The sequence below is a fragment of the Epinephelus lanceolatus genome, chromosome 6 (genome assembly GCF_041903045.1).
Source record: "Epinephelus lanceolatus isolate andai-2023 chromosome 6, ASM4190304v1, whole genome shotgun sequence".
Lineage (NCBI taxonomy): Eukaryota > Metazoa > Chordata > Actinopteri > Perciformes > Serranidae > Epinephelus > Epinephelus lanceolatus.
Genome location: NC_135739.1, coordinates 44456416 through 44482601, shown reverse-complemented (window position 1 = coordinate 44482601; position 26186 = coordinate 44456416). Strand labels below are relative to the sequence as shown.

Sequence of the window (26186 nt, the reverse complement as noted above, 5' to 3'; positions counted from 1 at the left end):
TGCCCTGCATGATCTGCTCTGTGCTGAATTGCTGCGTTGTGCTCCGGCATCCGGCAAAAATAGAAGTCCTGCGTATCTGTTGCGGAGGGCTCCGGAGTGCCGGAGCTGAGATGAAGCCGGAACGCAGCACAGCCACAGCCGGTGGAAGCACACACATTGACTAGAATTGAATCCTATCGGCTCCACTGCCGTACCGGAGCGGAGATGCAACCAACACGCATCTGGCAGAAATTGGGGGTCAGGTTTTGTGGCTTCGCCGCCGCCCCTTCCTGGTACTTCCTGATGGCCGGGAACCACAGCCACACGGGGTCTCGTCTGGCCGTCTGGACCACTGGAAAATCCCCGCACATCTCGTCCGGAGGAGTGGTTTACTGCGCCAGCGGCACAATGAGATCTTTGTAAGCGGCTGATCTTTTAATTTCCTATCCTGGAGCTCCAGGAGGAGACCGCTTATCACCGGCAGGGAGGTAGAAGGAGACCCCAGGGTCCCCTGAGTGTACATCTGCTGAGACACCGCCGAGCTCCGGAAAGCAAGGGGTGAGCTGCATGATCCATGGATGGAGGGAGCGGAGTCGTCCGAATCCGGCCCCTCATATTGGTCCAGTATCTCCTGGGCTTCATCGACCTCGTATGACTCCCGCACTGGCCACACATCCCCGGCCGCAGCGGTGAAAGCATCTGCTCTTCACTGCTCCTCAGCCTGTGGAAGGAGAGCACAGTATGGGTATGACTACTGCGGAGTGAGAGCCAGGCCAGCGTGCTCCGGTCCCGAGCAGTTCTCACAGCGGCCGTGTAGGTCAATGTTTCTGATAGCGGACAGGCAGGCCGGGCAGGTCCAGTCGCCGTCTGATGTCCTCTTGGAGGTCATGGTAGCAGAACTGAATTCTCATATGCTTGCAGGTTCGGTGAAGAAAAATGGGAGCTGATTGTACGGTCTCAAGGCAATTTATAGCCAAGGTGAGACCGTGGGTGGGGACCACACAGCAGGTGGCCATAGACTTAAAATTCTCAGTGCTGCGCATGCACGCGAGGGATAAACTCACTAGTGATAGCCTTTGAGGGCAAAACTTATGCAAAATAGAACAAAAAAAAAAAAAAAAAAACAACTTCCAGGCCAGAACTACTTGTAGTCTAGGTAATGCCGGAACTTCCGGCCAAAATCATTCACGACGGCACGTGGCACAATCACAGCCAATGCATGCCAGGTGCAATCATGGATGAAATAAAAGAGAAAATGTTGAGAGGTGAATATGAAATCATTGAAAATACATCAGCGATAGCAAAATCAGATGTCTGGACTAAGTTTGGCTTGCTTTGAGATCAGGAAAACATCGTTAGTGGTTATGCAGCCTGTAAAAAGTGCAAAAGAGTTTTAGCCTTCGATAGCCGCAAGATAGGCACTTCATCACTAAGAAAACATGCCGAGACATGTGGAAGCACACCCAGTGCTGCTGCGATAGACAGGTACTTTGCCAAACGTAATGATGTGGCAGTCGCACCACCAAGTCGGGAGGACAAGGACGCCATAACCAACTTGGCGGTGAAGTTTGTGTCTCGGGACATCAGGTCATTCGAAACTGTGGGTGGAAAAGGATTTATCCAACCAGCGCAAGGTCTGATTGATGTTGGGACTCGAGCAGGCAGGGTGGATGCTGTGAAACTTCTACCTGATCCCAGAACGTTGTCACGCAGACTACAGAAATGTACAGAAGAAGCTCGGGAAAAACTCATTCCCAGAGCTCAGGAAGCAGCTGACTGAAAGCAGCGGGGCAGTTACTTTGGACAGATGACTATAGAAAAGTTGGTTATCTTTGTGTCACTTTGCATTACATCAACGAGAAGTGGGAGATGATTGAGCGTGTGCTTTGTACAACTGAATGGGATGGTTCGTTACGCAAAACAGCAGATAACCTGAGACCAGCAATAATGCAAGCACTACGAAAATACAACCTAGATGAGTTCTTCAGCAAGCTAATCCCCAAGCTAAAGTCTCTTGTGACTTACTTTAAGCAGACAAACCTCCAGAGTCGTCTGAAAGTAACACTGAAAACATCCGTAGACACACGCTGGAATTGGATCCATACGATGCTGGAGTCCATCCACAGCCAGTGTGAACACATCCGTATGCTTCTGGAGGAGCGAGGAGAAGAGCACCGCCTGACTAATCTGAGCACAGAGAGTCTGGGTGACATGATTACCTTTCTGGCACGATTCAAGGAAGCCACCAAGGCCTTGGAGGCCTCCAAATCCCCTACCCTTCACCTGACCGTCGTATGGTTGGAGCAGCTGAAGAGTCACCTGCAACCGGCTACCACAGACAGCATGATACTCTCCTCGCTGAAGAAAAAAGCCTCAGAATACTGAACGACAAGCTCAGAGTACATCTCCTGCATAAGATGGCAGTGTTCTTGCATCCAAAACTGAAGAGCCTAAATCTGCTTCCAGACCAGGGTGACGTGGTGACTCTTCATGGCGAAGCACGACGCCTTGTTCAAGGCAAGAATAGTCTATTAGCCTATAATGGGAATATTGTCAGCTAGGCTATTTGTTTCCTGCAGTGATATAACATTGGCCCACTAAATCTGTTGCCTCTTAATAGGCCTAACATTGATCATCAATTAACTTATCTTTCTTATTCTTTCTTATTTTATTTATTATTATTTTCAAGAACTTAAGGACAACCAGCGAAGCCCCCCGAGCCGGTGCGCTCAGAGCACACAGGCTAGGCCTGAACCACCGTCAAGGAAGAGACCCTGACCAGGTGATGATTTGGCCGACGTGGAAGACTCCAGCAATGAAAATGTACAGCCTCAAGATGAAGTAGCAGACTACATCGAAGGACAGGGACGGCACTTTTGAAGTTTTGTCTTGGTGTGTGTGAGAGACTTTTCTACGGCAGGATTTGTGATTCAAGAGCGGGGGAACCCAGCTCAATCCAGAGACTGTCAACAATATTCTTTTTCTTCTTGGCACTCTGAGAGTCAAGGATTAAGCTGTAGCCTATCTGTGAGTACACATTAACTTTTTTGTTTGTAGCCATTGAACGCAGCATAGGTTGGCTGCTAGATTCATTTGGTGATTTAGGCTGCTGTTTATTTGTTAAGTTATTTCAGAGAGCCATGTTTTACATAGGCCTACGCTGTGTGTGTGTGTGTGTGTGAGTATGAGAGAGAGAGTATGTAGACTGTATTCTCAGTGTGGGTATTTGTTTCCAGTAAACAAAGTGGGTGCTTTTTTGTTCAGTAGAGTGGAAGTGTCCTTGTAGCTTAGCAGGATGTGTTAGCAGGCTAGGCAAAAATAAAGCAGTTTACTTGAGTAACTGGCTGTGTTTGTTTTAAGGCTATTTATATATATTAATGACTGATTTCTTTTCAATTCTTTTAGTCAGAATTTCTCATTTGATTGCAGCTAATGCCCCCATGCATTGCTCTATAGCCTATCCAGCGGCTATATTGTGTATTCTTGCATGAACATTGGCAGCAAACATTTTGACACGAATGGGGTTATGCAACAACACTATCGTTATTCAAGCTAATGATAGATAACATGACATTTCAGTTATGAAGTTAGAACTCTGGGTTGATGGTATGTGGCTGCTTCTGTCCATAAAGAGATGACGCACCGGGTTTCCATCCGGACGTGGTTGTAAAAAAAAAAACAAAAAAAAAACAAGGCAATATTGCACAGATAACGGGTCGGGTAACAGGTCTAAAACTGATGGGTCGGTTTGGGTCTGGGTTGGACTTTGAAAATAATTGCAGGTAACGGGTCCGACCGCGGGCCTAAAACTAACAGGTCAGTTTGGGTGCGGGTTTCCAAAATTGGACCCGTGCTGGACTCTGACATAAGTATCAAAATCAGCTCAATAATATCTGTCAAGGTTCACAGACAAAACTATTGTTTTTTGCTAGTCACTCATTATTAGCTTAAGCACCTTTATGTCGCTTAAATTAGCCTAGCAGCTAACGGAGATTTCCTTTACTCAAAGCTCAACAAATTACATGTATCACATGTACTTCTTATTACTCAGTCCCTGCATCTCCCAACAGAACAGCTCAATTGAATTTTGGCCTGCCTGCATATTTTTTCAGCCAGATATTGTTAAAACAGAGCAGCTAATGATACTGTGTAGGTGCTTGAAGTTAACGAAGTGCCCAACCAGGTAGGTAATGTAGGGGTGTCCACTAGCTCAACAGTCAGAGCAGGCGCCCCATGTGCAAAGGCTGTGTCCCTGTCACAGCTGTCGCAGGTTTGATTCACACTAAATATGTCCTATCTAATAAAGGCAGAAAGCGCAAAAGCCCCAAAAAACATCTTAAAACAAAAAAGGGAAGGTTACGTAATGGTTTATCTCATAACAGCATCTGCCTGCTGCTGTTTGATGGTGACACAGACTTTCCTAACCTAAAGATGATAATATGGATTTGATGTTTTCATTTTGCATCGTTTAAATTGGATCGATGATCATTAAATCGATATATCGATTCAGATCAACAGATCATTTCACTTCTAATAAATATGGCGTTAGACAGTCCCTTCCAGGATTACTCAGGCTGTTTTTTGGCATCGTTGCAGTCTGAAATGCCTGATTTCACAGCAGCTATTCTAAATAATTTAGATGCATGTTGCAATGTTTTTAGGTAGCTTTTTGTTTTTATCTCTAAAAAATGCATAATTACATAGGACGCACATCATGACATGATGCATTTTCATTGAGCATGAGTCACTATTTTCAAACACGGAAGTAAATAGTGACTTCCGTTTTTTTGTGCGTGACTTCCGGTCAGCCGCTTTCCCTCATGCTTTCCCTTACCGGAGCTAATGGTGCAAGCTAATTTTTTTCCAATTTTCAGTTGTTTATGTTAGTCAATCAGTTAGTTAGTTAGTCTGTGTTTTTTATATAGATAACTGTGCCCACGGTTCCGTTATAACAGAAATTTATTCCCTCTAAACGCGAATAAATCGCACGTGAATCAAAAACTATGAACCAAAAAAGCACAATCTATCCCGAGTGAGACAAACTGCTTGATCCCCGTCTCCAGTGTACCAGCAGAGAACCTGCAGAACCGAATCAGCGAAAAAACACACCAGGCTACACAGCCTCTCTACCTGAGCAGCTGAAGCTGCGGCTCGCACCCTCGACACACAGACACACAGACGGTGCTTCTGCATGCCAGCCAAACGTGTGCACAACTGTGAGAAATAAATATGTGAGGTGTATGCTGCTTTTATATCTTTTTTTCCTTTCTTTTCCTTCTTTCTGTCAGTGACATACACTCCTAACACAGGATGGGTTGTTTTTATTGACTGAGTTGATCATTGAGCCATAGTGATGCGCGGATCGGCTCTGATAGCACCTGAATCAGCATGTACGCATCAACCATCCAGCCGTTACAACATGATTGAGCTAGCAAAGCAGTTTTGTGTTGCTATGTGTGGTATTTATTCAGTTTTGGGAAATCACAATGTCTAGAAAGCATCAGTGGCTGCAGCTGACAGGGACAGCTAACGTTAACACTAGCAGCAAAGCTAACATCAGGACGTCATCTGTTAAAAGCCTCCCGTTGATGGATATGACATGAAACTACTCCAGTTAGCTCAAACATGTTGTAACTAAGACATCCGCTGGAAAAAATATTTTTTTAAATGATCCCTGCCTCCTTGTGGGCGCGCTTGCTTTAGTTTTAGAGCGTCCTGTCCGGGCGGGTACTCTTTAACCAGGTGTCGATTTTGACAGGGTGGTTACACAAAAAAAATCCAAGCGCAGGGCAGAAATCTGAGAGCAGAAATTCCGCGAGCGGAAACAGTTTGAGTGCGAGGAGAAAAGCCGGAGCTCGAGCAGGAAATCTGTGCGAGCAACATGGTATCTGAGTGCGAGCACACAGTTGGAGCAGAAACAGAGTAGATCCAAGCGCAAGCAGAGGCTATTTGAGTGCGAGGGCAGGGTTTTTGAACGTGAAATCAACAAATAATGCTCTCAAACTGATAGACCACTCTCTTGAATAAAGATAGGGATAAAGCTCCATATGATCTTCCTTTGTACCTCTTCTTGAACTGAAATATATTTGTACAAGCTTTCAAATCATTGTCCAGAGAGTTAAACAATGAAAGAGGTTTTACCAATTTTAAATAGTTAAATTTGCTATAAACTTGCAGTGATTGGACAAAATTGTGAGTTTGCACAGAATTCACGGGGATTGGCTGAATTTGCATTAATTGTTTAGATTCACAAAATCCTGGAGGGATGGGTTAGGGTTAGGGTTAGGATTTATTGATTTTATCGGCTCAAATTATAAAATACATACATATTTCTTAAGCAAGTGCATAAAAAATGTCACCTATTTTTTAAAAATGTTATCATTAGCTGGCATCGACTGTGTCGTAAGGTTAAAAAATTAAGCATCATGGTGATTAATTCATTCTGTTTCACAAGTGCAGGTAGGTAGCAATCTAATACTTTACAGACATGTTTGTCCTAACATGTACTGTCACACCTGACCCAGCTCTGGGATCAAACTGAGACCTCCCTCCCTCATGTCTCCTCCCTCTCTGCAGAGCTGACCTGTGTTTGAGCCCTGAGGCACCCTGACCCAGCAGAACCTCCACAATACTTACACCTGCGCCTTTCCTGTCACTTTTAAATAAAGTGATTCTTATTTTTGGCTACCAGCTGACTCCACTTCTCTTTTGATCAGATGTGTTTGATTCATATCCTGCAAGGCCAGGTCCACACAATACAACATACCCACAAACACACACACTCAAACACACTTCATTCGTGGCCTAAAGCATGATGTCAAAGCTCACACACGGCACACTAATTGTTCTATTTTAGACTTTCCTGACATACTGTTGCCTTTAAAAAACAGAGTGACCCGCAGCAAATAAGAGCAGGTGAGCTCAATAGAGCTTCTAGACGGTAAGAAAACAAGCTAAGCTATCCTGGGTTTCTTGTATTTATATCAAAAACATTTCTCATGTTGAGAAATCCTGATGCTGCTAATGATTAAAGACCATTAAAACTACTTTATATGATACTTTGAGCATCTATACCAATTCAGTGCCAGTGTATTGTACTGTGATGGGTTTGTATAAATATGGTTAAGACATGAAAATACCCCCTTCCCCCCTTGACAATCTTTGATTCTTGTTTCAAAGTGAATCTTCTTTTCTTTTTTTTTCTTGGAGAAGATAAACATGCTGGATATGATTTTATCATCAGTTTTCCACTTGTCTTCATCTGCCACTACTACAAACTTCAAAAGCCATGTTTGTTTTGGAAGAGCAGTGCTCCTCTTCCCATCATGAACATTGCTAACTTTTATTCTCTGTTAATCATTAATTCCAGACCACCATGGTGGGACAAGAGAAAGAGTTCCCAACCGCAAGACACCAGATCTCACAAGTAACTAGAGCACTTTAAAGAGTTTGGAAGATAAATCTGAGGCATCACAAAATGATTAAAAAGACAAGAAATAAGAAAAAAAAAACTTTGCCATTTCCTCCCCATTAATGTTTCTGTCATGTTTCTAATCATTGATTATTTATTGTGACATACTTGGCACTTTTACTTCCCGACTTCTTAAAAGTTCACAACAATATTAAACAATCTGAAAAGGGAACATAGCTCTCTAAATGTGAAGTTCTTGCTCATAGACATGCAGCCTGTGGTGAGGGGTCACAAGTAGATGCTGCTTAACTTTAAGGGATCACCCACTACACAATCCTGATATAGCCTACTTTAGAGCCCCAAACAGTTTAATATTAAATAAACATTCCAAAAATATGTATATATGAAACACCTTTGAGCCAATCACATGCTCCCTGCCTCACAAGCTAGCAAGCTCAACAATAGCTCCAATTTTAGCCAGTTAAGAAAACTCATGTCACAGGTGATATTAGGAAGTAAATGTTAATTTTGATAGCTATTTTAGATTTAGTCTTAGTCTTGAGATGAAAATGCTTATTAGTTTAAGTCATAGTCATTTTTCTCCTTCGTAGTTTCAGTCGACATAAATAAAAAGTTTTAGTCAGCAAAAATTCATCATTATAGTCAACTTTTCTATCTATCTATCTATCTATCTATCTATCTATCTGTTATATAGATATATATTTGAACTAATCCAGTTAGACTAATTCATGTATAAGAAATCAGAATCAATCAACATTCTGGGACGAGTTGGGTCCATCCATTTTAGAAATGTATCATCAGGCCAACAAAGTAGGATGCTTCAATAGAGACATAAACAGCAATTATCACATTGCCACACAAAAAAAAGGTAAAGATAGGACAGTGTGTGCCAATTTCCGCCCTCTTTCGCTTCTTAATGCGGATATTAAACTTTATGCCAAGGTCTTGGCTCGGCGTCTAGAGACAGTACTGCCAACTCTGGTTCATCCTGATCAAACCGGTTTTGTTAAAGATTTGCATCAGATAATATAAGACGTCTATTACATATCATCTAGGTGGTTCCAACTTATCCTCAACGTGTGCAGTGCTGTCTTTAGACACTGAAAAAGCCTTTGATAGGCTTGAATGGCAATATCTGTGGTATACGCTGAAGGCTATGGATTTTGGAGATAATTTTATTAGTATGCTTAAAACCCTGCACCATAATCCATCTGCCACAGTTCTTACATCTAGGCAAGGTTCCATACCCTTTCCAATAGAAAGGGGGGTCCGGCAAGGGTGCCCAGCATCAGCACTGTTATTTACGTTGTCTCTGGAACCTTTAGCCCAAAAGATTAGAAATTCACTTGAGGTAAAGCCAATAGTAGTGAATGAACAGTACAGATTTCAACCAGCAGCAGAAACTAAAGGCGAATCCTGCCAGTTGGGGGTTGAACGGGGGTCACAGACAGGAATACGGCGGCCATAGTGCTCCGCGGTGCAAGATAATGGCTTACCAGCGACGGAGAAGTCCGGCTCCAGATCCAATAAGTCTTCGTTGGTGACATGACTGCCCAAAAGTACCTGAACAGCTGAGCCATGGCGGCACACAGGTATGTGACATGTCAGAGGAGAAATGAGCCGTTCACATTTCCACAAACCTCACTGCACTTAAGGGACCGTTCTTTACTTGTCAGGGGAGGAGGGTGGCTGGTTGATTTTTATATATTTATTTTATTTTGATCCCCCCTATGTTAATCAATCAATCAATCAATTAATCAATTTTATTTATAAAGCCCAATATCATAAATCACAATTTGCCTCACAGGGCTTTACAGTATACGACATCCCTCTGTCCTTATGACCCTCGCAGCGAATAAGGAACCCCCCCCCCAAAAAAACCCTTTTAACGGGGAAAAAAAACGGTAGAAACCACAGACGTGCAATAGATGTCGTACAGAACAGATCAGCATAATAAATTAACAGTAATCCGTATGACACAATGAGACAGAGAGAGAGAGAGAGAGAGAGAGAGAGAGAGAGAGAGATGCAGGTAATGACTAGCTTACAACAACATTATTGAAAGTAATAATATAGTTATAGTTCTGGCTACTGTGGTACAATATGTTGAAAGTATGTATTAATATCTGGCAGTATACATGTGTAACAATAGTCATATGTGTATAATAACAGTAGAAGTGTGACTAATGACTAATGATGGCAGCAGCAGCAGGAGGCATCTGGCAGGACCACGGCAGCAGCACAACCACACACGTCACGCTGTCCAGGCACCGCTGCGATATGAGTTAATCTGAGAGACAGTGGAGCACAAAGGCTCCGGAGAAGAAGCCGAGTTAGTGACATCCAGAATGGCCGAGTAAGCAAGATGCAGTAATAGAATACGAGAGAGAGAGAGAGAGAAGGAGAGAAGGTGCCCGGTGTATTATAGGGGGGTCCTCTGGCAGACTAGGCCTAAGTCAGCCTAACTAGGGGCTGGTACAGGGCAAGCCTGAGCCAGCCCTAACTATAAGCTTTATCAAAGAGGAAAGTCTTAAGTCTAGTCTTAAATGTGGAGATGGTGTCTGCCTCCCGGACCGTAACAGGAAGATGATTCCACAGGAGAGGAGCCTGATAGCTGAAGGCTCTGGCTCCTGATCTACTTTTGGAGACTTTAGGGACCACGAGTAACCCTGCGTTCTCAGAGCGCAGTGTTCTGGTGGGATAATATGGCACTATGAGCTCTCTAAGATATGACGGAGCTTGACCATTTAGAGCTTTATAAGTTAACAGTAGGATTTTAAATTCAATTCTGGATTTTACAGGGAGCCAGTGCAGAGAAGCTAAAACAGGAGAAATATGATCTCGTTTCTTAGTTCCTGTTAGTACATGTGCTGCTGCATTCTGAATTAGCTGGAGAGTTTTTAAGGACTTACTAGAGCTACCTGATAATAGAGAGTTCCAGTAATCCAGCCTAGAGGTAACAAAAGCGTGGACCAATTTTTCTGCATCTTTTCGGGTCAGGATGGGCCTAATTTTCGCATATTACGCAGATGAAAAAATGCAGTCTGTGAGGTTTGTTTTAAATGAGAATTAAAAGACAAATCTTGATCAAATATTACTCTGAGGTTTCTTACGGTAGTGCTAGAGGCCAGAGCAATGCCATCTAGAGAAACTATGTCATCAGATAAAGAGTCTCTGAGTTGTTTGGGGCCAAGAACAATAACTTCAGTTTTGTCTGAATTTAACATCAGGAAATTGGTGCTCATCCAAGTTTTTATGTCTTTAAGGCAGTTATGGAGTTTAGTTAATTGATTACTTTCTTCTGGCTTCATCGATAAATACAACTGTGTATCATCCGCATAACAATGGAAATTTATAGAGTGATTTCTAATGATAAGATAAGATAAGATAAGATACACCTTTATTGATCCCATAATTGAGAAATTCCAGTGTTACAGCAGTCAAGAGGAAAGAGTCATATTAAAGATTTCAAATTTAAACTTAAAAACTTAAATAACTAGGCATGCAAATAAGTACAAAAATACAAGAGATGGCAATAATAATAATAACAATAACAATAAAAATAATAATGGGAAGTGGATAATAAGGAGCAGCAGTGAATGAAAATGGCCAGTGGATAAGGTGCAAGTGATTGTATGTGCAAAAACAGCAGACTGCTGTGGTGTCCATAAAGTGTCCATAGTGTCAATAAAGTGTCCATGGTGCAGTCTACTGTGAGCAGTGCTGGTTATGTAGTCTGACAGCAGCAGGAAGGACCTGCGATAGCGTTCCTTCACACACTTTGGGTGAATCAGTCTATCGCTGAAGGAGCTTGAGCTAGAGTCTGCTTTGGCCTTTCCTGTATAGTGCTGTTACGTGATTAGTCCAGTCCAGTTTATTGTTAAGATGAACACCCAGGTACTTATAAGATGTCACCATCTCAATGTCCTTTCCCTGGATGTTCACCGGTGTTGGGGGGAGGAGTCTGCGCCTGCGGAAATCCACCATCAGCTCTTTGGTTTTCCCCGCGTTGATCTGAAGGTGGTTCCTCAGGCACCAGTCCACAAAGTCCTGGTTCAGTTCTCTGTACTCCCTGTCGTCCCCATCTGTGTTGAGGCCGACTATGGCAGAGTCGTCAGAGAACTTCTGCAGGTGACAGGTGGGGGTGTGGTATGAAAAGTCTGCAGTGTAGAGGGTGAAGAGGAATGGTGCCAGCACCGTCCCCTGCGGGGCCCCCGTACTGCAGACAACCAAGTCCGATACACAATCCTGGGTCCTGACATACTGCGGCCGGTCCATGAGGTAGTCCAGGATCCAGGATGTGAGGTGATTAGCCACCCCTATGTGCTCCAGTTTGTCCCTCAGAAGTGCAGGCTGTATGGTGTTGAAAGCGCTGGAGAAATCAAAGAACATGATTCTCACAGAGCTTCCAGGCTTCTCCAGGTGGGAAAGAGCTCTATGCAGGAGGAAGATGACGGCGTCATCCACCCCAATGCCAGGCTGGTAGGTAGGAAGGTGAGGATGAGGGGGGTTGCAGCTGTGATGTCTGGGCCAGGGGAGGGGCAGGCTGATCAAATCTATTGAAGAATAGATTCAGATCATTCACCCACTGCTGGTCGCCTCTGGCCTGGGAGTCTGGTTGTTTGTGTCCTGAGATGGTTTTCAGGCCTCTCCAGACTCCGCTGACGTCGCTCTGCTGCAGCTGTTCCTCCATCTTCTTTTTGTATCCTTCCTTTCCCCGCCAGATGTTTCTCCGTAGCTCCTTCTGCACGGCCTTCAGCACCTCCTTATTTCCAGAGGTAAAAGCTCTCCGCTTCTACTTCAGGAGAGCTTTTAACTCTGGAGTAATCCAGGGTTTGGTGTTGGAGAAGCAGCGTACAGTCCTGGTGGGTACGGTGCTTTTCACACAGAAGTTGATGTAGTCCGTAATGCATGATGTCATACTGTCAATGTCCTCCCCATGGCAATCGCTGAGTACCTCCCACACAGTGGCCTCGAAGCAGTCTTTCAGGGCCTCCTCGGCCTCCTCAGACCATCTTTTCACAGTGCGGGTGGTTGCTGGTTCCCTCTGCACCAGAGGTTTGTAAACAGGCAGAAGATGAACCAGGTTGTGATCAGCTCTTCCCAGGGGGGGCAGGGGGGATGAGTGGTATGCCTCCTTGGTGTTGGCATAAAATAAATCCAGTGTTTTATTGTCTCTGGTGTGGCAGGAAACATACTGGGTGAAGGTGGGCAGGGTGGTGGATGGACAGGCGTGGTTGAAGACCCCAGAGATCAGAAGGAGGGCCTGAGGGTGCTGTATTTGCAGCCTACTTGTAACAGGGTGGAGAATGTCACAAGCAGACTCAGCCTTTGCAGATGGGGGGACATACACTGCTACCATAATGACATGAGAAAACTCCCTGGGTAGATAATATGGTCTCATGCCAACAGCCAGTAGCTCAATGTCCCTGCAGCAATGCTGTTCCTTAATAGTGATGTGCCCAGAGTTACACCATCTATCATTCACAAACACAGCCAGCCCTCCTCCTTTCCTCTTACCGCTGCCCGCTGTCCTGTCGTATCTGATGAGCTGGAATCCATCCAGCGCTGCGATCATGTCCAGTACTTCCGCGTTCAGCCATGTCTCGGTAAACACCAGCACGCTGCTCTGCCAGTACTCCCTCTAATGGCGAGTCAGCGCCGACAGCTCGTCCATCTTGTTGGGGAGCGATCTTATGTTCCCCATAATGACGGACGGGAGGACGGTTTGTACCTTCTCCTCCGAGTCCGTTGTCGCTGCACTCCGGTGCGACATCCCCGTCTCCTTCTCAGCAGCTCGCCGGGAATGTCGTGCCTCTCCTCGGGCCGCACCGCGGTGTGACGCAGCGCTAACAGCTGGTCCCGGGTGTAAACAATGGAGGCACGGCTGGGCGCCGGATCACCGCACACGATCGTATCCATAGCGAAATTGGAGAAAGACCGCTATAAAGAGAGTGGTCTTCGCCTCCATAACAAAACAGAACATAAGTGCTTGCTAGCTAACTGAAAAAAAACTCCAAATAAGAAAGTTAAATGAAATAGAAATTGAAAAAAGCTCAGCGTTGAGCAGGAGCTGCTGTTGTCTGCTTTGACTCTCAGTTACCTAAAGGAAGCATATATAGAGTAAATAGGATTGGTCCGAGCACAGAACCTTGCGGAACTCCAAAACAAACTTTGGTACGTAAGGATGATTCATTATGAACGTCAACAAACTGAAAACGATCAGATAAATAAGATTTAAACCAGCTTAGTGCAGAACCTTTTAGGCCAATTAAGTGATCCAGTCTCTGCAGTAGAATTTGATGGTCAATTGTGTCAAACGCCACACTAAGATCTAATAAAACAAGTACAGAGACAAGTCCTTTGTCTGAAGCAATCAGAAGGTCATTTGTAATTTTAACTAGTGCTGTGTCAGTGCTATGATGCACTCTAAATCCTGACTGAAATTCCTCAGATAAATTATTATCATGGAGAAAATCACACAGCTGGTCTGCGACTACTTTCTCAAGGATCTTTGACATAAAGGGAAGATTAGATATTGGTCTATAGTTGGCTAACACCTCTGGATCCAGGGTGGGCTTTTTTAGTAGAGGTTTAATTACAGCTACCTTAAAAGACTGTGGTACATAGCCTGTTAATAAGGATAGATTGATCATATCTAATATATGAGTGTTAACTAAAGGTAAGACCTCCTTAAGTAGCCTAGTTGGGATGGGGTCTAAGAGACACGTTGATGATTTAGATGAAGAAATCACTGCGGTCAATTCTTGAAGAGAAATCAGGGAGAAGGTATCTAAATATATATTAGGTCTTACAGCTGTGTTTGAGGGCAGATTGATTCTGTTTGAGGGCAGGAGGTCATGAATTTTGCCTCTAATAGTTAGAATTTTGTTATTAAAAAAGCTCATAAAATCATTACTGCTAAGGGCTAAATGAATACAAGGCTCAATAGAGCTTTGACTCTCAGTCAGCCTGGCTACAGTGCTGAAAAGAAACCTGGGGTTGTTCTTATTGTCTTCTATTAATGCTGAGTAATAGTTTGCTCTGGCATTGCGGAGGCCCCTCTTATAAGTTTTGAGACTGTCTGTCCAGATTAAACGAGATTCTTCCAGTTTGGTTAATCGCCAATTCCTTTCAAATTTTCGCGATATTTGTTTTAACTTACGGGTTTGAGAGTTATACTAAGGAGCAAACTTTCTTTGCTTTTTTAACTTCTTTTTAAGAGGAGCTACAGAGTCAAGTGTTGTTCGCAGCAAGCCTACGGCGCTATCGACAAGATGATCAATTTGAGAGAGGTTAAAGTCGGTACAGGAAATCTCTGTTACTGAGGGACTTGGTATTGAATTTAACGACGGAGTAATCTTTTCCTTAAATTTTGCGACAGCACTATCTGATAAACATATAGTATAGTAACTGTTGCTGAGTGGCATGTAATCGAGTAAAAAGAAATCAAAAGTAATCAGATAATGATCCGATAGCGAGGGATTCTGTGGAAAGACTTTTAGGTTATCAATTTCAATTCCATACGTCAGAACTAGATCGAGGGTATGGTTAAAACAATGAGTGGGTTCATGTACACCCTGACTGAAGCCAATGAAGTCTAATAATGAGATAAACGCGGTAGCCAGGGAGTCATTATCAATGTCGACATGAATGTTAAAATCGCCTACAATAATAACTTTATCTGATTTAAGAACTAAACTGGATAAAAACTCTGAGAATTCAGATACAAATTCAGAATACTTATTGATACTGTTTTTGAAGTATGAATAAGTCAATAAGTAATTTATTCCATTGAAATATCATTGATGTATTATAAAAAAGTGATTTATCTGTAATAAATGACAAAAGGCACATCTGCCTCATTTTTGCTGTGGTATCGTGATACTACTCAGAACCGTGATACTTTCACTGGTATCGTACCGTGGGTCCCAGTTTTGGTACCGTGACAACACTACTACATAGTAGTGTCTGCTTGATTTGTATCTGTACTGTTCAGATTAATACGACAGGTATTTTTTTGTTTTTTGATAGTGTATATTGCACTAGTAGTTTAACACTGTCTTGGAATTTAATAAATATTGACAACCCTTACAGTTGCATATTTGTTATCAGGATGGGATTTTTCCTGTTAACAGGATTTTCCTGCTTTTCTGACCTCCTTTTCTGACCTTATACTTACCTCAAGTTGCCTTTTGGGACATACATGCATATATACGTACATATCATACTTGCCTGTAGAGAGAAGTTTATTACAGCCTCATATAAAATCAACAATAATGATAATAATATTAAAGCAAACAGAGCACTGGTATTGGAATAGTTTCAACCATTCTCTCAAGTGTAATTCAGACAACTATACCCTGTCTACCACATATATTACTCTTAAATGATGAAACATCTCTAAATTTAACTATATATAGAAAACAATACTGCTTGCAGGTTTAAGAAATTGCTGATAAACCTCCTCATGTGCTCAGCTTACACCAGTGGAAGTTATTATTTAATGAATAACTAACATTAGAAACTTCTAGTGCGCGTGCCCAAAGGGCAAAATTAAAAAGTATACAAAATCTGAAATCTGCAGCTCAAAAAGTTAAAGCTCTACTCTGATATATCAACTGGTAGTACCTGTATGATGTATATTTGTTTTAGTGAATGACATGCATAATAATGTTTCTTGAAGAAAATAAATATATATTGTATATTTCTGGAGGAGATTATTATAATTTGTACATCTGCTTATTTTATTTTTCTATTATTTTTATTTATTTATTTATTGTTATTATAGTATTATTATTATTATTTTTGTTGTTGTTGTACTATATTCTGTGTTACCCTAAGGACATGTGGTTTTGGGTTTAGAATGAGACAGATAGCAGCCTCGGATCATAGGGTTTAAGCTCAGGTGGATAACAACAGATAAAGGCAACAAATGTTGAAACTTGATGGATTTATTGATTTACTTATGGATTTAATGGATATGTTGTATGTGTATATTGCAACTATGCTGTACAACATTGTTTTCACCAAACCACCTGAAAATAAAATAAAATAAATAATTGATCACAAAAAAAAAGAAAAAGAAATCAGAATCAAGGTGACGGGTTGTAAAAAAAAACTTAATTTAGACACTTTTTTTCTCCAGTTACAAATAATATATAATACCCTTACAAACTGTCATTTCTCCAGCAGCTTTTGGGTTTAAGTTTAAGGGGTGATTTATGAGCACACACTTACTGATCATCATTTGAAAAGCTCATTTGAAGAGCTCTATTTATGCTCTCAAAATATCTGACACCACAAATAACTCTGAGACAACTAGGATTTGTATCCAGGTTCATTGTAAACTCTGATTTATCAGTCTCACTCTTTAACAGCAGAAAACCAATTAAAGCTTACATTTTTTCTTAATCTGCAACATGTTAGTCTGAAGGTTTTAAACTCATGTTTCACAGAGTTGGTCATGAAAACTAAACTTTTATCTCTGTCAGAGAAAACTGATCTGAGTTCAGACAGTTTACTTACAGCACAGCTACACTCACAGACTCACATAAACCTTCCAAAGTCTGGATTGAGTGGAGTCCTGCGGTGATCAACTGTGAAGTCCAGCGGCCGGTGGTTGCTTGCTCCACTGCTGTTCAGCAGCTAACAAGCGGAGCTAACTGCTGACAGCCACCGCTGCTACAAACTCCACGGGCTCTAGTTTCGCCAACTGGGTGTGGCCAGGCGGATTTTGTAAGTTTGGCACACCGTGCGCGCTGGCGCAGCTACTCCTTTTATCCCACCTCCATCCCTCCTACCAGCACAAGTCGGAAAGAGGGAGGAGAGAAGGCGTGGAGTGGGTTTTTACACAGCCCATTCACATCACACCAATCAAATGAGCCCCTCTCCTCGCCCTTAAATGCGCCGCGCGAAGGCATAATGAGAGTTTACTCAATTCGCCATGGCGGAAGAAAGCAGCAGCATCAGACGGCCAAACTTCTCCCAGGAGGAAACTGATGTATTGGTCCGGGAGGTCCAAGCTCGCAGTGTCCGAATATACGGAACTGCGAGCAGACCTCCACGGGCTGATGATGCAAAGGTAGCCTGGGAGGAGGTCACAACAGTCGTAAATCAATGTTGCGTTTCTCTCGTACGCACGCGCTCTCTCTTTCTCTCTCGCAGTCTCACTCTGTTTCTTTTCTTTTGACTTTTCTAAGATGACAGATGCTGAATATATACTCCCTATCTGATGCTGTGGCTGTTTGTGGTTGGCTGAGAGGGATGTGAACTCATTAGTTTGCAACTGTGTTAATCAAATCAGGTTGGGTTTCCATTACGCGTGCCAAACGTGCCAAAAGGTGGCAATCCCCTTTGATCTGACATCAGATGTGACGGGACAGTTGATATAGAGATACATTTATGTGCTGATTGTTTTTGAGACTATTTGCTGGAGTTTGCCAGCCTGTTGCTCATGCAACATTTGAAGATAATTACGAACATGGCCGTTCTCGGCCATCATGTCTGATAGTCAACGATGAATATTTTTGTCACGTCTCTCACTTGTCATTGAAAATGTAACATAGATTTCGTCTTAGCAAATAGATCTTGATACTGAACAACTATTTAATTTTCATCATGGAGAAAAGGTAGTTGCAAAAAAATTTTCATCGTTTTTGTAAACAAAATTAACAATGATTCAGTATTAAATAAATTATTCAGGAACAAAAAAAAATCATTAATAAATCATGTTGATATATACATGAAACACTTTTAGTCAGTCCCCTGCCCTTCTGCCTTTCAAGCTCGCAAGCACAAAAGTGGCTCTAACTTTGGCAAGTAAATATACTGTAAGTCAGATCACAGGTGATAATTGGAAGTAAATGGTTACATAAAACAAATGTCACAAAAAACAAACATCTGAAAAGTGCATTTTGGGTCAGTGTACCTTCCGTTCATTCTATTTCCAATTCTGAAACGCAAATCGGAAAACAAAAAAACAGGCATTTTTAGTTTTCCAATATATGTAGCAGATTTTAAAACAAACAAACAAGAGCTGTTATCCATTAAAATATCGCCATAAAATTGGATTTTGTGTTGTTTTCCTATTATAGATTTTTATATTCCCAGATAAACACAAAGAATCCAAGCTATGCTAATCCAAAATACAAAAATGTGGGGATATCTGTATTATTACAAGGTATATCGGAAGCAGTATTTTAGCTTTAATGCAAAAAATGCGGTGAACCGGAAGCAGTATTTTAGCTTTTTTTCTGCGAGTACGTCTTAAACACAGCAGATTGGGTTGGCAGCAGTCTAAAGACGGATGAGATGGCGTCACTCGAGCCCTACGAAAATGTAATTAGAGAAATGATTACACAGAATTTCTCGTACGCCGACATTTCAACAAATTTGTCAGAACTAGGTGTGAAGGAAGGATGCTCAGCAATGAGTGTCAGGAGATTTTGTGCACTCCACAACATTTCCAGGAGGGGACATGTATCTGATTCACAATTAGAGGCTGCTATCAGCAGGGCAATAAATCAGGTAGGTTTTTTTTGGTTTTCTTTGATTTACAGAGGTGGGTAGTTACGAGTTACATTTACTCAGTTACATTTACCTGATGAGGTTTTTGGATAAGTTGTACTTCTAAGATAGTTTTACATCATCTCCATACTTTTTACATTTACTTGAGTAGGTTTGTGAAGAAGACTGCACTCTTACTAGACTCCATTAGGCTACACTGAGCTGGTTACTTTCTTTTTTACCCATTAACTATCCTACGCATTATTATCCCCCCGTGCATCAATTTAATGTTGTATTTTGTCAGACAGAGGGACTTCCGCCATAGGCTCTACCACCTGACTGTGTTCCTCCAATCACATTTGGAAATGTGTGTTTCTTGTGCTGTAATTTGTTATTTTGTAAATATTTCATTTATTTTTATGTATTCTATTATTTTATTGATTGGAAGTACTCAAATTTACCTAAAGATTATGATTTTGTATTTTTGTCTGATTAAATGCATGTTTTCACAAATTAATCGGATGTTACTCAACAGTTGCTCAGTACTTGAGTAGTTTTTTCGCCAAGTACTTTTTTACTCTAACTCGCGACACCTACTTGACTCACATTTTTCTGAAGTAACGATACTCTTACTTGAGTAGAATTTTTGGCTTCTCTACCCACCTCTGTTGATTTATTTCTAGACTCCATGAAGACTAGGTCAAATGTCACAGCTTACTTATGTTGATTCATCAGACAGGGTCAACATATGGTCGAAAGATGATGACCGGGTACCTGTCTGCAATGGGAGTGGTTGCTGGTGAATGCCGGGTGGGGAAGATTTTGAGAACAACTCATTGTCCCTATCACGAAATGCGCAAACGTGTAAGTATCTTTTGCAAGCCTTTAATGTTGTGGTATATGGTGTCATGTATTTTACTAGCTAACTTTTACTTACTTTTCCCCCAAAGGGCGCACGTAACCTTAACCCCGTCCCCTACACAGCTGCATACATGGGACACAAAATCCACATCGACCAGAACGAAAAACTGGTCATGTTCGGAGTGACACACATTCTAGCAGTAGACGGGTACAGCAGTAAGGTTGTTGCCCACACAACCATGCCTGTCAAGAATAACCTCAGGATATATGAAGAAGTTTACAGGTTAGTCCTTCTCAACTTTTTTTTGGCTTCAAAACCCCCTTTCTCTGATTTCAGAATCCAGGCAGGTGTAATTTTTTGTGAAAAAGTCCATGGAAAAGTTAGTCTTTATACATACATACTTTTTTTCTTTATATTACTTTGTATGTAATATAAAGACTAACTTTTCTCACAACTTCACTTTTCTGTGAGTTTTTGTGACTTCCTTTGTGACATTTTTTTCAATTCTTTTGACATTTTTTAAAACTGTTTTTTGTGACTTTTTAGATATGGATTCTACTGTTTTTTGGTCTTTTTTATTTGTGATAGGCATACTGACCCATTGTTTCTCAAATGGGGGTCTGTGTTCCCCAATGGGTACTCTGAGGTGCAACGGGGGGTACATTTTGGATTGACCGAAAGCACTGTATTTTTCAGGATTCATTTTATTATTTAACAACGTGCTTTCCGTCAATCCAAAAACCTGAAAGTAAAAGTAAGGTTTTGGCTCTCTTGTCTGTGTGCATAATTATTAGGCAACTATAAGATTGTAGAGCTATTATGCAACTGAATGAAATACAAAAATGTTCCCATCTCACCTGTTTGCATTCTTCTGCTAAAGTGAGAATAATAAACAAACAACTCAAATTTCTGAAAGTAAAAAAATATATATCTGTGACCAGTATAGCCACCCTTCTTTTCAATAAATCACAAAAACAGTGCACTAGTAGATTGCAATATTGTTGATCTATCGTACAGTGCAGACTCAACATTTGATTGAGTCATGTTTCACTATTTTACAGATCAGCAGTTCTTGAATACGGGATGTGGGACCAGGTCAGGGTGGACCATGGCCGTGAATTTTACTTGTCCCTCTACATGCAGGAGATGCTGTCTAACCACAGACACAACTTGCAAAGGCAACCATATCGCCAAACTCAGTCAACAAAGGTGAGGTAACAGTCTCCTTAATGCCAAAAATGAGACTAAGCTTTAGAGATGTTACTCAGTTTTTTATGTACTGGTACTGGACACCAAAATAACAAACTTTTGCTGCACTGATCCTCAATTCAAACACATGGGGCCAAAACCTCAAACCTTAATTAGCCATATAAACAAACGCCCACCTAAACAATGATTGCATTGTTTACATTCATGCTCCATCTAGAAAAACCATTGCACAGGTAAACACAGGAGACTACGCGGGGAAGAGCAATAGAGCCAAATGGATGAGTGGTTTTGTGGCAATTCTCTACATGGAGTGTGAATGTACACCAATATCGCATTGTTTAGGTGGGCTGAAGTATCACTTTAACCAGATGCACCCTTGAGTGAGGGGTGCTTGTAGGTACCCATACACATCAATGGTCCTGCTCCTTGGACTCCTAATCAAACCTCTTCAATACTGTCTGTAAACTTTTTACATCTGATATAATCCTGTTTCCTCTCACCATGTTAATTTTGCAGACTAAATTGAGTCTACCCTTTTCTTGTCTACAGAATCATACGGTGGAGCGATTGTGGGTCGAGATAAATAACAGGGTAAATTACCCAGTGAAGGAGGCCCTCATACAGCTGCAGGATCAGGAAGTCCTCAACATGGATGACAACATGACAAGATACTGTACATCTAACCTTACTGCTGAGCTGTGCAAGATTGGCATAACAAGAGCTGTACATGCATGGAATGCACACAGAATTCCAGGTGAGTTAAATTAAAAAAAACATGTATCACACAATCCAGTCCTTTTTTGTGAACTTTTAATTTAAATTTGGCATTGAATTTTAACAATGAAATTTTGTGACCTATGCTTTGCTTCACAGGCAAAGGAACACCCAATCGCCTGGCAGCAGGAGGATGTCCAAAGAAACTGGGAGAGGAGTTGTTGCCACATGCCTCCCAAGCAGCAGACATGTACGAGCAGGATGTTGGCTCTTCACTAACTAGAGTCTCCTGCTTTGGAACGGACCCCTTCTCAACTGAGGAGGACAAAGTATCAGCAGAACAACTTTTTGCTGAAGAATACCCTGATATTTCAGTTTTATTAGATAACGTGGTAAACTATAACTTCATACCTTTTCAAGATGCATTGCTGTATCTGATAAACATTATGCAGCAATATGCATGAACATGTCAAATAAAGGCAAGTTGGTTCTGGATATACTGTATATTTTGTTACTTTCCCTTAACAAAATCAAACACTTGCTAAAATTGCTACAATAGCAGCGTTAAACATTACACAATATTGGTCTGAAGTGCAACATGAAATACAAAAAATGTATAAAAATAAAACTATTATGTATCTACAGCTGTTGAACAAGTGCAAAATTCCAACTGGATTTAGAACAAGGCTATTAGCCAGCTGTAACAGAGGTAATCAAGCTTAAATCGTTGAATGTGATACAATCACACTTAAAGGATTAATCCATCTTAATTACACCAGCCAATGAGGAGAGAAGATGGTCAAGACTGGTCAGCCTGTGAGCATTGACAGAGAACTCATCTGCCCTGCATTTGAGGCACTGGTCAGATGTCAGCATCCACTGGTCAACGCAGTTTTTGCAGCCAACAAAGCTTTTGCAGCATACGGCAATCACAGGCTCTTCCATTAGCCCTGTTTGATGGAGAAAAAAAAAGCACAACACATATGCAACATTACAGTTCAGTATATTATCTTGTCTTTACTTAAAGTAACAGTTCACCCAAAATGAACATTCTGTCATAATCTACTCACCCTCATGTCAGTTAAACCACAGGTGCAGTTTGTCCATATAACACACAAGGAGGTTGCAGCACTACTGGAGAGCAAGTGGGTCTCCATTGACTTCAACACAGTGCATATAAAGTCAATGGAGACCCACTTGCTACTTGTGTTTTAACTGACACGAGGGTGAATAGATGACAGAATTTTCATTTTTGGGTGAACTGTTCCTTTGATATACATATTACATATGTTTAAAAGCTTGGCAAGGGACAGTTTCATTACAACATGGAAAAGCAATAATTAACATTTGATTCACTTGGACACTCCATTAGATCCTGCTTAAAAGGTAGACTTTAATATAGATCAAACAACAAAATATCTTACAGACCTTTGCATACAATACAACCAAAGGCATCCTTTATGTGTGTTATCATGGTGTTGGTCAGAAACAGCATGGCACCCCTGGTGTTGTTGGCATGTGTTGACAGGTCCTTCACGACTTGGGTGACCTCACTCAGTCCTTGAGCAGCCAAGATCACTTCCTCTATTTTATCATGGACCCCCTGAAGACCTGTGGAGTCCATGTCTTTATGACTACAGGGAGGGTTAAAAACAACAACAAATATTATACAATATTCACCAGTTCTGTTCAGATAACTTTTTTCCTAAGAGATGTTATTTAAAACAAAATAAAAGACAAATACTGACAGGTAGTAACTAAAATGTTTACCTCAGTTTCTTTCCCTTTGTTCCTTGCTGGAACTCATGGAAGATCTGCTCTGGGACAGCAAGAAACTTTTTTGCATTTTGCTTCCAATACTTGGATCCTAGCAAGAGAGGAAGACAACTCATGTAACAGATACAATGTAAACACATTTACAGCTGAACAGAATACTTTGTGGGTCAAAAAAAATTAAAAGACAATTAAAAGACATGCATCTAAACAATTTATGCAGCTGTGTAGGCTACTTACTCAATCGAAAGTTGCCCGTTCGGTCCTGCAGGCTTTGGCTGGGTCTTCCAGTTTACTTTCGGGACATGAAAAAAAGTCTCTACAACAGCACGGTTGATCATAGAAGTGAAATCCTCTGTAGCTGTGAGACAGTCATTTCTGGAGACATCCAGATGTCTATCTCCTGGCCTCAAATCCCACTCGGAGCAACAAAGACATTCCTCCTCTGTTGGCATAGTGGAACATTGTCCACAAGAACACGACCAGTTAGCATCTAATCTCGGACGTGCAGCAGTTTGTCGTTCTCTGGCCAGCTGTTCCTCTCTCTGCCTCCGCATCCTCATTTCAAAGAGCTCCTCATCCATATACTCTGAATATGATGGACGTCCTTACCGTTTTGAGCCAAAGTTGTCATCCACAACCTCAAAATCTGACAAATATTCAGCCATGTTTAAAAAAAACTAACAGTAGCAAATTCCAGCTGTAAACAGAGCAGTGCTGCGGGTGTGCGCCGGCGCGCACAGCGCACCTGAATGTCATCATCCAGGTGAGACGTTAGTAGGTCAGTATAAATGACCCGGATGATGATGATGACGACAAGCAACTCTAGCGATTCATGAAAACATATTGGTGAAATGAACGAGTTTCGCGGCAGATAATGTGTTATTTAGAGCCTCATTGTCAGTGCCCCGATCATTCCCACTATATGGATGTACGCGGCTCTCGCGGATCTAAATATCTTCCGAAGGACTCCAAATGACATTGTGATTGTTTGCTGTTGTTTGTGTTTGTCCTTTTTCTCTTTAACTTTTACCTCCTGAGTGACTGCACCTGAACGCAAACTCATTCCACCTTCATCCAAATGGCAAATCGGCAGATCCATAAAACTAATTTTAGGGGGGTATGTCAGAGAATGTTTTCACAGCAGCATATCTCGCATGTGCTTGCCCAGAACTCCATTCCTAAATATATTCATGACTTGATAAGGGTTGAAGCAGTAAGTCAATTAATTAATTAGTACACTGACTGATAAAACACACACTAAACCCCATTTGTAATCCTCTGTATGGTCAGCTTTTTTTTCCTGCTGTAGCGATTTAATCTATGTTTATCTCCTCCTCTGAAGTTACTGCTAAAACAAACAGAGTATTTCACATTAGAAGCAGTTCAGACTGGAGGTGGACAGAGACATTATTATCTGTATCTGTTCAACCAACCAAAATGATCTGTATGCGTATCTGTACTAAGAAGTGTGCATGGTTTATACTGCAAGTCACTTTAAAAAGGCAAATGTATTTTCTAGCCACTTATTCATACAATGTAACTGTTGTGCCTTTAAAGCATTAAAATGATTCAATATTTGCATATAATTTCATATGTTATCTTCTCCTTATACTGAACTCTTAACCCTATTGAAATAGTTTGCCAGTACCTACATTGGTATTGGAAGTCTGTCATTAAAAAATATATATACAGAATTGGGACATGCTTTTTCATCCGATTTTACAAAAAAAAAAAACAAAAAAAAAAAAACAAACACAAAACATACTTATCCACAAGCCTTTTTAATGTCTAAATATAAACTAAATATTTCTGACACTCCATAAGTTATGTGAACTATGTACATTATTTGGTCTGTGAGATATGCTCATTTTTATGAGCAGAGTGCAAAGGCATTGTGAGGGATTCGTCATTCATTTCTTTTTTTTTTACACCACAAGTAATGTAGCAGAGTAAAGTTGTTGCAAGTGTACAATGTGATAATGGGGAAGATATAATTCTTAGCTTTTTGCTGCAAAAGAATGAATGTTCTAGCTATTCTGGTTTTTGGGTGCAATTACGACAAAATACTTTTTTGTCATTGTTTTCATTGTGCAGTAAGGTAACATAAGATAAGGATGTGATGATACGGAAGACAGAAGCCGTAGCTTCCTACTGTGAAAAGAATGAATGCTCTATCTATTATGGTTTTAATTTTAGACCAATAAATATATATATACACTGAACAAAAATATAAATGCAACACTTTTGTTTTTGTTCCCATTTTTCATGAGCTGAACTCAAAGATCTAAAACATTTTCTATATACACAGAATTCTTAGCAGGACTAGGTGTTACAGTCCCTAATGATTCAGTTCGATGCTTTACCTGAGTGGGTTGAGAGAGAGATGTCCTCTGGGTTGGGTTGAGCTTGATGATGACCACTTAGTGATGTTTCTTCCCATGCAGCACATCTTCAGTTGTGTACCTCAGCTTCACTGGGTGTTTCGGCCATTTATCACAAGACACCCTCAGCTGAGGCAGGCCCACCACAGGCTGATCAGACCTGGGTGTATGCTGCATGGGACTAAGTGGTCATTTAACTCCCCACACTGTCTCCTTTCTTCTTAGCCACAGCCAGTGACTGCTCTTCTCTAGAGGGGGGGGGGTGAGTTTCTGACTTAGGTTGATGCGCATTTCCCAGTCCCTGGCTGCATTTAGTGGGCTTGGG

The 26186-nt window shown here is 41.4% G+C and overlaps 1 protein-coding gene and 1 long non-coding RNA gene across 2 annotated transcripts in view; one reads left to right on the top strand and one right to left on the bottom strand.

Moving 5' to 3' along the window:
- LOC144463766 (uncharacterized) overlaps positions 1-26186 on the bottom strand; it is a 108592-nt gene that overhangs the window by 43358 nt on the left and 39048 nt on the right. The window lies entirely within an intron of this gene.
- LOC144463765 (uncharacterized) lies at positions 18725-22168 on the top strand. The gene is made up of 6 exons (XM_078169159.1): positions 18725-18940; positions 19655-19783; positions 19870-20063; positions 20843-20990; positions 21540-21744; positions 21864-22168. The coding sequence occupies exons 1-6, from the start codon at positions 18725-18727 to the stop codon at positions 22166-22168; spliced, it is 1197 nt and encodes a 398-aa protein (XP_078025285.1).